The 13,439-nt window shown below is 41.2% G+C and overlaps 1 protein-coding gene across 1 annotated transcript in view; it reads right to left on the reverse strand.

The window, feature by feature from the left end:
• GUCY2C (guanylate cyclase 2C) overlaps positions 1-12,338 on the reverse strand; it is a 46,818-nt gene extending 34,480 nt beyond the window's left edge. Inside the window, exons 1-6 of the mRNA XM_072885986.1 lie at positions 12,128-12,338; positions 11,076-11,188; positions 9,686-9,753; positions 6,078-6,293; positions 3,561-3,682; positions 2,584-2,680 (exon numbers count right to left, since the gene is read on the reverse strand). Coding sequence (XP_072742087.1) covers positions 2,584-2,680; positions 3,561-3,682; positions 6,078-6,293; positions 9,686-9,753; positions 11,076-11,188; positions 12,128-12,338 — 827 coding nt within the window. The remainder of the gene's footprint in view (positions 1-2,583; positions 2,681-3,560; positions 3,683-6,077; positions 6,294-9,685; positions 9,754-11,075; positions 11,189-12,127) is intronic.
• Positions 12,339-13,439: the final 1,101 nt, after the last annotated feature.

The raw sequence follows: 13,439 nt of genomic DNA on the forward strand, positions 1-13,439 counted from the left end.
GAACAGGTTAAAACAGTAGCTCTAAAAATAAAATTTCATCATGGACAAAACTCTTTATGTTGTTCATTCCCTGATGCCAGCTTCTGTGCTTAACTACATTAAAAGGTAGTATCAAAGAGCAATCTGAAACTCAAAGGTTGCAGTGAATTATTGTTATTATCGTAACTGTTTGGTTTCTGTCTTGTTTATTTCCTCTTCTTTCAAACAGGAGTTTATATTTATTAAAACTGAGTCTTTTCTTAGAATCCACAGTATTGCAGTCTGTAGTTTCTTCATGTTATTGTGTGTGTTTCTGACCTCTTCTGCACTCTTTTGCATGTTCCTCTGATTTTGATATTTCCTGCTAGAATTGATCACAGCAGGATTTGCACTAAAATCATTTAACAGGAGAGCATGAAACAATCAGAGAGGTGCAGAGAGCAGCTTATTAATTTATTTGTTTAATTCAGTGAGCTAGGAAAATCAGAGGAAACTATGTGAACTTGAAAACTATGCTAAAACAAGCAGAAAAGGTTGTAGCTTTCAGGTATCTTTGGTTTCATCACCCTGACGGGCCATCTGGAAATGCTTCACAGACTGGCAACCACTGGATTCACATGTTACAGAGGAATTTAGCAACAGATATTAGTGTCAAGTGGCAGCATCTGTCATTGCTACAGCTAGATTGATAGAAAAAAAAATTGTATGAGCCTTCTCTCATTATTCATGCTGGATCATCCTTTTATTTTTTCAGTCAGTACTGTATTAAGAATTTTTGGAGACCACAGGCTCCGCTCCATGGCCATCAGATGGGATCCTGACACCAGAGTCCTGTCCCTGAACTTTCTGACTTTTACGTTGCACTTTTCACCCTGAAGAATTTCCAAGTGCTTTTCATTCAGGCTTGGACTGAACTAGCCAGATGAAAAGGAAAATTCATTAGACTCCACTAGACTGGATAATCCTACAGCATCCCACCTCCCCTGAGGGAGGCTTAAACACTGTGTTTGTGTCCCAGCTGCCAGAGGGCTCAGAGCTGAAGAAAATTTAAATCCATATCTTTGTCTGAGGGACTTGACTCCTGGAGAAGCATGGGACCTTGACTACTGTCTTCTCCTACAGCTTGAGTTTGGATCTAACACATGTGTCTGTATTTTGTTTCTGTTTTAAGAAGAAGAACATGACTTGAGATATTCAGCAAAATCAGGGGTATGTAGCAAATTTAAGGAGGGCAGCATATAAAATGGGCTGAGGCAGCTGGGTATATCAGAAGGATGCATATGACAGCAGAGAAGCCCCTAATCGCCCTCACCTATTGTGAGGCAACAACGCAACACCAGTAAGTAAAGTAACAGCACTCACGTACATAGTGCCCATTGTGTATTTGCAAGGAAACAGGAATTGTGGCCAGTTGCCTCACGAAAAGCAACTGGGGATTCCTAGTGCCTGGATAAAGTGGTAGGAAGTCTAAAGCTCTTAGAGGCACTTCTGAAAAATATACATGGTGAACTTGAAAGTGTACAGGACAGAGAAGATCCTGCTAGAACTTGAACCACAGGCTCCAGTTTGGATCCAAAGCTTAAATGACTGAAGTCATTAATCCAAAGTGCCTCAGCCCTGCCCTGTCAAGGTCAGCTTTAGATACGAGGGCTGAGAAGTCCCACAGGCCCTGGAAGTTCATGGATTCTTTTGATACATCAACAGCAAAATAAGTAAGATCAAGACATTTGCCTTGTGATCATCCATACCATTAAGCTGCCAGCACAGTCCCAGGTATGGTTTTGGTCTAGGCCAACTAGCTTTCTCCCAGACTGTTACTTGCTACGGTGACTGGAGCCATACCCAAAGAGCACTTTGGGCATCTACCCTTAGCCATACAGATGTGAGCTGTGCTGTGTCACTTAGGCTTAGGGCCAGAGATCAGCTCTCGGTCCTCATATACAGACAAAGCTTTTGAGGCTACCATTGATAAGGCCAGTTTATATCAGTCCTCATCTCTAAAGATTTTGTAATTAGTAATACAAAGATGAAATTGAACAACAGAAAACTTAGGTTGTATACTAAGAAACGTCTCTGAAAAGTTAGATTTCTGTAGTTATAAAGATGTTGAAGAGACAGTTATAAAGTGGAAGAGTTATAAAGTGAAAAATACAGTTGTACAACTCTTTTAAATAATTTAGAAATGGCATAAACAGAGCCTAGAAAAATATACTGTAAGCCACATTTACATAATTGTCTGGTTGGGCAGAGTATGAAATATGTACAGTATCTCATATGAACAGCTCATGACCATTCTGACTTGGACTCTGTGGTTCTCTCATGGCTTCCTGCACTGAGGAGTCCACAGGATGACATTAACCCTACCTGCTCTGTCACTGCCTTAGAAAAATATTGTGTGAACTAAAGGGGATGTTGTAGAGGATGTGCCACAAATTAAACACTAAGCAGCTTAGATAAATGGCAAGACATGAGGAAAGACAGCAGTGGAAAACATTTTGTGAGAGAGCATTTCTTCAACAAAACAGTTCCACTCAGACTATTTCCATTATCTCTATCCTTCAGCAAACTGCAGAGAAAAGAGGAAAAGCAAAGGTGATACTTTACTTGAAGAGATCTATCAGGATGATAACAATGTCCTTATCCACTTCTTCCGTCCCTAGGTCTGTGCTGAGGTCAGCTGGAGAGCCACACATGATAATCACTACAGATTGGGCAAAAATTGAGACAGATTGGTGAAAGGTACAGACAAGAAGAGGACATTTGCTTGCTCCCCGTGCTTGCATAGCAGGCAGTAGAGCAATGCTGGGCTGAGGCACATTACCTGCGCAGTGCTGGGACCCAGGCACAGAGCTACAGCCTCTCTGCAGTAAGACCGGGATATTTGAGGGAAAGTGGTAAAAGGTGCCTCAACACCTGCACCATTTTCTGTCTGATTGCACCAGAGCACTACCATTAGCTCACTCAAATAAGCATTAGCCGTTCTAATGCAATATGGGCTACTGAATACAAACATTTCTAAGTTAAATGGCATTCAAGTAGTAGTTTCATTGGCTTACTTATTACTCTTGCATTCACTTGGCTTGCTGATGCCAGGTGCTTAGTCTTAGGAGAAGATGAGGTATTTACTCATCCATTTTTCTAGTTTAGATGGATCTCTTCCAGAAGAAGTGCCCCTTGATGGCACAAGTGAGGCCCATATATGTACCAGGGATGCAAACACAGGAATGGTAGAGAGCTAAGCATTCTTGTAGTATCTAAGGCCCTTCTTAGGAGGAGTTGTGATTCCTGGATTTCTGAATCTTTCACAAAACGGAGCTTGTGCCTAGATGGGATCATTCACCCCAAAACCTCTCTGGAACCAGGATGTTCCCCCATATTTTATGGGGATGGAGAGAGGAATCTAGAAACTTTGTGCCATTTTATGTTTGCATACGTGTGAAATGGTATATCTGCATTTCTCCACCATTTCTGTGGAAAGACTATCCCTAAAACGTAACTAAGGGGTAGGTCTGATTTCATGGGAAAAGCAACTTACCTGCAGGGGAGAGTGCATCCTCAGCCCCAGCCCCCCCCCCCCTTACCATTGCTTTTCCGGTTTGGATCTTTTACAGTTCTTTTAAGGTCTTCCGGAGTCCTTAAAATCTCCTTGAACTCCAGCTGTTTGGAGAAGTGTGTGATTCCAGCATCTAGCGCATTCATATACCTGACACAAGGGAGCACAGATATTGTCAGAAAATTGCTAACTCCTCACATTCTCCTAAATAAGCCAAAATGTGAGATAGGCTGTTTACAACACACAAGAGTGTTTGTAAGGCAGTATGGAACCTCTTTTTCTGCAGCAATAGAAGGGAGAAAATCAATACAGGACATGAAAGACTTAGAAGTGTTTGGAAAGTCACCCAGAGATATTTGAGCCTGGTTGTACAAAGGATGGGTTTGGAGAATACAATGATGTAATAAGACATTAACGATTAAGAAAATAAATCAAGGATATGGCGAAATTACAGTAAGTGAGACTAACTGGGAGGCAGAGCCAGGAAGCTCTGCTGTTTTAAGACATCAGTGGTAATCTTAGAAGACACATGTGAAGGTTCAAAGGAGTAAATGGGAGCTGCAGAAAGAACTGAGATAAAAAACACACATGTACCATGACTGTGAGAGAAGCAAAGGAAGGAAAGTAGCTGCAAAAAAAAACTATACTGAGCCAGTTAAAACCTGAAGGGGGAAAATGAGGACAGCAAAAAAACCAACCAAGTGAGTAAAAGCTAGCTAAGAGATTAAGCAAAAAAAACCCAACTCCTAAATCCTATTCTTGCCTCAACATGTTGTGTCTGAGAAGAGACATTCTGTCTGAAATAAAGTTAATGCAGAGGGAAAACCAAAAGAAACCTCTTTGTTTTCAAACTGTTTAACTTTTGATCTAGCAAAACTGAGATCTCAGTCCTAGAAACTACTAAATATATTTTGCTTCCAATTTTTTTTCAGAAACAGAATCATTAACCATTAATTTACAGGAACATATGCATAGTTGAGACATAACCTGATTTTTCTATCACTGTAGGTATTCACTTATTTTTATACTTATATGGGGAAAACAATTAGCCCATGCAGTATAACTTGTGCTTTAGCAAAAATGGATTTTTTAAATTAGATAGTTCAAAGCTGGCAGTTCTGTTAAAGCAGAATGAGATGCATTTTTACAACTATATTAGGATGAAAAATGGGCAGAGATATGAAATGAATTTTAATTTTTTTTGTTAATTCAACAGTAAAGATAAGGAGCTGGAACAATTCTGAATTCATAAAGAAGGTCCTCAACAGAAGTATTAATAAAGACAAGGTAAGAAACACTTGGGAAATAACTTATATGCATTGACTTCCCTGAAAGGTATGAAACCTGCACAATTAAAGGGATTTAGCTAAAGTGTGTGTAGTGCATTGGCAATTATAGCTGCAAACAGGGAGAAATAGCGATTGTAGTAAGAGATAAGCAAAGCGCACTGATGTTTCAAAGCATCAAAAAAAGGTAATCATAGCAATTACATCATGTGATCAAGTTGTTATCTATACTAAAAAATAAGGAGGAAACAATAAAAGTCCCTAAATATCTACAAAACAGTGAATTGGAGATCAGATTTTAGGCCTCTTAATTCAGAAAAAAAAATTAAATTCTTGATACAAAATAGTCTGTAAGTACATGCTTATATCACTCTGAAGCCAATACAGTCATAAATTTTGCTTAAAATTCTGCAGGTTCCTCAGGTTATGAATTGGAAACATAAATAATAGTTATTTCCATGAATTCTTGGCTGCCTTTGAGCTACATTTATAAAATTATCAGGAGAAATGAGATTTTTTTTTTAATTAATCAGCATTTTATGTCCCAAAATTGGAAAAAAATTTCAAAGGAGCATAGAAACACTCACATGATCTGGACATTAAATAAGAGTCAATAATAGAAGAGTAATGATAAATATCAGTATATTAAAGAGTCTATTTCACTAAAAACAGCCTTTGATTTTAGGCAAGGAGAAAACCCAGCATTCTTGAGAATCAAGCACAGGCTGATGTTTCAGGTCGCAAGTGAAAACTGTCTCCTTTGCTCCAAACTAGTGAGAGCATAGCTTAAACTCTGCAATCATTGGGGGTCATTTTGTTCAAAGAAAGACACAGTTTGAACTTTGGAAATGTTTTGGAGTAACAATAGTGCCTACAGATTGAAGCCATGAATGTGGAGAAACATTACAAGAGCTTGATAAGACCCCTGACCTAAAAAGGCATCTATGGAGAGCCTGATGGAGGACCCTCTCATGTCACACTATTTACATCAAGGATGCAGTAAACAGGTATTTCCAGCAGGGACAACACGTAGGCTGTGCTGTCCACAGGAAAAGCCAAGGCTTGAGAATACTTAAAAGTAAACTGAGTGAAACATTCAAATATGCAGTACAGATAAAGGGTATAATTAATCTTTTGCTTCTCTCATTTCTTGGTAGCTGTAAGGCACCTCCCAAAATGTAGGACTCGAAGGACAGCTTGTAAGAAGGATGGAGATGGAATTTATCAACAGCCGGGTCAGAGGTGGATCCAGATCTTACCAGATGCATGCCTCCGAGTTTTCATTCCTCTTGTAAATGTAGGTAGATTCCCATGTTGTGGTTTTGAATGGCAGCTGAGATTCTTTCCAAAAATAATAGAAGAATTCATTCACTTTCCTGGCTGGGGTCAGAAGGCGGGTTAGGTTTACTCTATAGTCACAGGACAGTCCAAAACTCCCTACAGAGATCAGAGGCAGGCTCAGTATCGTTTCAAGTCTGAAGGGAGAGACAAAAGGACAAGTCTGAATGGATTGCTGTCGCACCAAGGCAGCTGCCATGTGATTTCCATCCTCAGCTCCCTCTCCTCTTGTGCCCTGCATTAGTTTAACAGCAATTTGGACCTGAAACAGAAGGCTCTTCAAGAACACAAGCAGATTTCAAGTCAGTATTGACACTGGAAAGCCCTGTTGAACTGGTCCAGGCAGCTTCTCTCACTGCCCCCAATTCCCCATGCCCTTTTGGGTACCATGCACCATTTCAGCCGAAGGGCTGTGACAGGAGTCCAAAGGCTCAAGGATCCATCCGATTCTGCTCCCCAGCTGCCATTGACATGGGATGGATTTGATCTCTTTATTGGGGCAGTGCTGGAGGGTGACAGCTTTTTGCCATCAAAAAAGCTTTACTCCTACAACTCAAAGGAAAAGTCTTTTAGTTTCACTATGGCATATTTTAGGAGCTGTACAACAGCAGCAGTCAGGAAGAAAAACTAAGGCAACCCTCTGCTGGCAGGGAATTTGGAAAACAAAGATATTTTTTATCCACAGAGACAGTAAGTTTTTAGGGATAAAAGTATTTTCCTAGATGCTGCAATCTTATCAGACTAGACTCAAAATATTTTAGTTCTTGTATGGTGTTTTTTTATGACAGGGTATTTTGCCTGCAAAAAACATGGCCGTTAGAGTTGTTGGCATTATTGTGACAAAACTTTATTTTCCAGGTAAAGCCCACTTACCAAATTACAGGGTTTATACTTGTTGCAACAGAAACAAACACAGATTAATAAGTAATGCCATACTTATATAAGTATAATAAGAGATATAATAAGTAATGCCAGGGAGAGTATTTCACTAATGAAACCAACATTTTTCTAACAGAATAGAATAGAATAGAATAGAATAGAATAGAATAGAATAGAATAGAACAGAACAGAATAGACTATTTCAGTTGGAAGGGACCTACAACGATCACCTAGTCCAACTGCCTGACGAATTCAGGGCTGACCAAAAGCTAAAGCATGTTGTTAAGGGCATTGTCCAAATGCCTCACACACTGACAGGCTTGGGGCATTGAACGCCTCTCTAGGAAGCCTGTTCCAGTGTTTGACCACCCTCTCGGTAAAGAAATGCTTCCTAATGCCCAGACTAAACCTCCCCTGGCGCAGCTTTGAACCATTCCCACACATCCCATCACTGGATTCCAGGCAGAAGAGATCAGCACCTCTCTCTCCACTTCCTCTCCCTAGGAAGTTGTAGAGAGCAATGAGGTTGCCCCTCAGCCTCCTTTTCTCCAAACTAGACAAGCCCAAAGTCCTTAGCCACTCCTCACAGGACATGCCTTCCAGCCCTTTCACCAGCTTTGTTGCCCTCCTCTGGATGCATTCAAGGACCTTCACATCCTTCTTAAATTTTGGGGCCCAGAACTGCACACAGTGCTCAAGATGAGGCTGCACCAATGCTGAATACAACGGGGTAATCACCTCTTTTGACAGGCTGGTTGTGCTGTGTTTGATGCACCCCAGAATGCGGTTTGCCCTCTTGGCTGCCAGGGCACACTGCTGACTCCTATTGAGCCTGCTGTTGACCAGCACCCCCAGATCCCTTTCTGCAGCACTGCTCTCCAGCCACTCCTCTCCCAGTTTATACTTGTGCCTGGCGTTACTCTGTGCTGGGTGCAGAATCTAGCATTTGGATTTGTTAAATTTCATCCCATTAATCATTGCCCAATGATTTCCTGAATTAGGGATGGTGAAGAAGTTGGAGGTAGACAGTCAGGCTAATCCCAAACCACACTTGTTACTTGCACCATTCTGTCGCAACATCCCAGCAGCTGCAGTGCCTATAGAGCTCTTGCAGTCAACACTCAGTGTTGCTTGATGTCCATTTGACAAGGCAAAGATGAAACCTGGAGATCGCCAGCTGAGCACAGGCAGCAGCGGGGCTGCCAGCCCCCTCCCCGCAGCACCCTCTCCACACTTAAAGTGCTGTAAAGTAAGGAAGGCACTTGTTCTGATTTGCAAAGCTATTGCACCATAGGCAAAAGCCAGCCGCCTGTTTGTTAGTGTTCTTTATTGCTTTGCATAAACTTCCACTATTCATACTTTTTACTGGTTTAACTGTGTCAGAGTCCAAGGAAAAGACTTTGGCATCATTCCGGGCAGCTCCATATCCAGCAGATAGAAAAACAAAAATAAAGTTAGGAGGCACAATGAATAAAATGGGGTGTATTGCATAATATTTTACCATGGTCCTATACATATTGTTATTCTTTTGAATAAGTAAGACTATATTATATAAGTAACACTATATATAAAAAGTATATATAGTCTATATATATAGTATAGTATTTAGTATATGTATAGTATAGTATTTAGTATATATAGAGACTATATACTATATATAGTCTATATAGTATATATAATATATAGTATGTATAGTGTATATAGTATATATATAGACTATATATAGAAGTAAGACTATATAAGTAAGACTACATATGTAAGTAAGACTTATTCTTTCAATGCTTCTATGAATCAATCAATCACATGCGTTCACCAGTAACATTGTATTCACTTCTGGTCATCCCAGCCAAATAAAAGTATAGAGCTGAAAGCAGATAAAGCTTGAGGTGTCTCAATCTTCCTGGCATCTGTCAGTGAAACCAAAAGGCTACCAAAGTTTAAAAAGGGAAGTGATTCACATAGGTAACAATATGGATTTGTACGTCATGACTGATGGGGGGGTTTTAACTGATTTATACTAGAAGTCTGCAGATTCAACTTACGCTTTTCCTAATATCTGAGAATGAACATATTAATGTATAATATAATATAGAATAGAATTACACAGGTTCATGTATAATACAATAGTAGAGAGGTTCATTCTTCAGGAATGCTTCCTCAGGCAGAAGAGTTAGGATGAAACTGGCTGCTCCCTATCTAAACACTCTTTACCGAAGGTGGTTGGGGTTTTTGGATCTTCTCTTGACACATGTAACTCAGGCCCCTCTCAGTGACTGAACACCCACCCAGAAGGACCCCTGTTGCTGCAGTAGTGTGATGTCTGCATGCCTCAAGCTAACATCTCTTTCCTGCTGCAGTTGCTGAAGAGTTAAGTCTTTTGAGCCCTTAATCAATCAACTTACTGTCAGTAATTAGAAAAGTTTCCCTGCTAGCAATGGGATTTCATCAGTGGCCTTTGGAAGGGGATTTTCTCCTCCCTACTGAACATGGTGGCTATGCATAAGAGCCTTACTGCCCTGACTGTAGACCTCGAGGTGTCTGATGTATCCTAAACCCCAATATCTCTGCTGGCTTGTTGTACACAAAACAACTTTGTTCAGCAGTTGATAACTTTAACATCACAATATTAGGGGGAAGAAGTGGTACTTACGAGACCATTTGGTAGGTGGCGTAAGTGCAAGCGGATCCTATGACGACACAGCCGAGTGTGCCATTTTTCTGCAAAGGATCAGAAAGGGTCAGTAGTGGGGACAGTGCAGAGGACTGGCAGAGAGAGGAGGATGGGAGAATGAAGAAAACTTTAGGATTTGAGGAGTCACAGAATTCACCCAGCAAAAGCAAGAACAGAGTAGCAAAGGAGCTACAGAAAGGTTAAAAGAACAAACCTAGAGGGAGGGAGGGAGGAATCACAGAAAGCTAAGAAAAGGCAGAGGACAGAATAGTGCCTGTGAGTATGACCTTCATTAATATACAGACAGCAAGTTAAGATTAAAATGTTGCAATTGTTACAATTGCACATATGAAATTACACACTCCAGCAGTGCTTGCATTTGCAGAAGGCAGAGGGGTTGGAATGACAAGATACTGTGTATCAGAAAAAAGATTAGTTATACGCATATGAAGCATGTATGAAAAAAAATCCTTCCATGACCTCCAAACGAAGCCTGAGCAGTAGCTTTGTGTGTCATGAGGGACTTCTTCTTAACAAAGACTATAGCATGTGCTCATACATTGGTAGATTTGAGAATTCACATTGGATTGACAAAGCTTCACTCAGAGGTGATAGTTTATTAGACATGAGAAAATCCACCAAAACACGCCTTCTTGTAAGGCACCAATTCTAATTGAAGCTTTTCCCCATATTAGGGTACTCACATAGTTTCTCCCACGTGACTTCTGTGATTTTTAGTGAGAAGTGAGCACTTAATCTTTGCCCTCTGGGCGTAGTTCCATACACATTTCTTTGGTATCAGTGCCAGCCTAATAATCTCTCTGCCCACGTGTTCCCATTCTCGCACAGCTCTCTCCTTTGTGTATTTGTGTAAACTGATGGTGAACCAGGTCAAGGTCTGATCCCGTTGGAAATTGACCTTTTTTGCTCTGCTTGGGCTGTTTGCGTGTTTGGGTTTGGGGGGTTTTTTGGGGGGGTTGTTTGTTGGGGTTTTTTTAACGGGTTGCTTTGGCTATGTGGCCACGCAAAGAGCTGCACGGATAGAAAAAAGAGGACAACTTAAGCATAGGAAAAGGAGCCTGAAGCAGAAGCCTGAAGCAGACATTTAGCTGGCACTGCCACCAAATGTCTAATGACAGCCTCCAGGAAGCATTCATAGAATCTCTCTCCAGTATTTGCCTGCTTGTCTTCACAAAACCTACAGGAACATCTTCTCTTTGAAAACTTCACTTCCGTGTCAAATTTGTTTGGAACTGAAGAACAGGATCAAAAGTTAATAAGGAAAGACAGAGACGCACATGCACACACACACGAAGAAAGAAAAGTCTTGTCGTCTTAGGAAACCAACTTAAAGAAGCCTGCTACTCACATAAATGTCCTTGATGAGCTCCACGCCTTCACAGGTGCTGGTACGACAGCCTTGTGAGACATAGAGTGATGAGGTAAAGCTGTGGAAGGTGGCATAGACTGTAACATTTTTTCCTGTAACACAAATGTAAAAGTAAACAGCATCATGAGTTGCAGATAACCACTAATACACTGTATCCCTCTTCTTCTGACACAGGTCTGAGCAGTCTTATGCTAGGATGTCTCCCACCAAAAAGATGCTAGGAAGTCCACCTACCACCTAACCCCCACTACTTAGGATGAGACTGTAAAATTTGCTCCAATGTGGACTGCTGACTTCTTCTGCTGAGTGTTAGTACTTTCAATACAAAGTACTTTTAGCATTGGCCATTATTAGAGACATTTTTTAAGGCTCTGTAGGAAGTAACTGAGAGACCACTTTCCAATAAAATTGGACAAAATCTCTTCAACTAGAGGGCAGAAAGGGCATAGGTATCATTTCTTTGGAACCTCTTTTTCCCATGATATTCTAGAGAGCGACAGTAGGTTGGTGATATTGAAAGGAGAGGTAAGATATCAAAATAAACAAAAGCGTCATCTGCAGTGACTCTAAATGAGGGAAAAACATACAGACTGCCAATTCTTCACACTTCAAGTCATAATGTGATCAACAGATGGGGTCAAGAGGAAAATTATTTTCAGAAAGTAGAGGCTAATCCAGCCAGGAGAAGAAGCAAGGGCATCCCAGTTACTGCACTAGCTGGATCACTGGTCTTGTCTGATCCAGTTCAGTGATTCCCATGTTCCCAATCCCAACTGAACATCTCCAGAAAAGCATGCAAGAAGAGTCTGTCCAAACACCATGAAAGCAAATATGGTTCTGCCCATCCGTAGAGCCCTTCTGTTTTTACAGAGGGAGGTCATTAGTTCTGTAAGATCTACATAAGGTGAACAGACAGGCAAGGAGCCTGTCTGAGGAGCAGTTTGCTGAAGGTCAGATGAGTAGAAAGCTGTGGCATAAAGTCTGACAAGAAACCACAGCAGCAGAGGGATAACCAACAACTGTTGCCTTACCTGCCACCTGGAATTCATTTTGTACCCTTTCCAAGGCTCGGTTCACAGCTAATTTCAAATTATCAGTAGTTGACGGGAAGTCCGAGTAATTCATGAGCATCACATTGATCACATATCTGTTGTTGCTACACTCATTTGAGCCAACTTGCTGCAGAAGCTGGAGTGAGAAAAACAGAGGCCAAAGGGCCAGACCCAACATCCATTGCTTCATTATTGCTCAGTTTAGACTCATTGCATGTGTTCTCTCTTTTCTTTTTCTCTTCCAACCCTCTTTCTTTCAGGTACTCTACACTGGTTTTGTTCCTGGATAGGACGAAAGAGATCTCCACGCTGTAGATTCAAAGACAGGCTGTATGATCCTTCCCTCAAGTACTTCCCTATCCCCCTCCCTGCCTTCACCTCTGCCCGCCCCTCCGGTGTACTAGGTGGCACTTCTGCTTGTGAAAAACTAGCAATAGCAAAACTCAGGAAAGGAGAGAGGCTAAAGGTTGCTGTGAATGTTTGCTCATGGAAAGGCTGAGGCTATAAAGCTGAAGCATTATCTGAAACCTTGCCTGATAAGGGCACTAACTCTTCATCACAGGGATGAGCTGAGACAAGGAAGGGGATGGGTCAAATGGACTGTAAAGATGACTCTTTAAAATGGAAATAAAATACAAGGTCCATTAAAGCCTAGAGGAAAGCATATGGTTACTTCATGTTTGCATTGCCCTACATCTCTGGTTACATTGCCACACCATCTATGCTGGCTGGGCTCAAAAATCAAGGGTATATTTTCTTCTGTGATAAGTTATCAATTTAATTCCTTTAGCTTTTACCATTGAAGCACTTTTTGTGTTGGCAAAAATGTCTGACTTGCAGTCCTCCAGACCAAAGCCTTCATTTCTACTTATAGTGTAGACTCAGCACAAAGCTTGTCCACTCGTACTCACCCAGCATTGCACACCAAAGTGCCCCAGGTCTTCCCCAGACACATTGCTCCCAGGCAGCACAGGTCTCATTGCCCATTCCCACCTTGTCAGATGGCTCCTCAAATGGGGGCCCAACATACTCATACTTTATGTGATGCAACCTCTTGCATTAGGTAAGGATTAGCAAAGCTGAAGGCCACATCTCAGACCTGTGGGACCAAAGCTAAATTACAAAAGGCATTGCTAGAAGGTACGCGCTAAAGGACACTGTGGTACTGTTCCCAGGTAGGGCTCTTGGGCTTTCCTGAGTATTTTTCCTGAGAATGGTGTCAAGGAAGGTAGGTAGAATGAAGGGAAGGCAAAAAACCCACAAGCCTTATGGATAATTCTGGGCACAAAAG

The sequence above is a fragment of the Ciconia boyciana genome, chromosome 1 (genome assembly GCF_034638445.1).
Source record: "Ciconia boyciana chromosome 1, ASM3463844v1, whole genome shotgun sequence".
NCBI lineage: Eukaryota > Metazoa > Chordata > Aves > Ciconiiformes > Ciconiidae > Ciconia > Ciconia boyciana.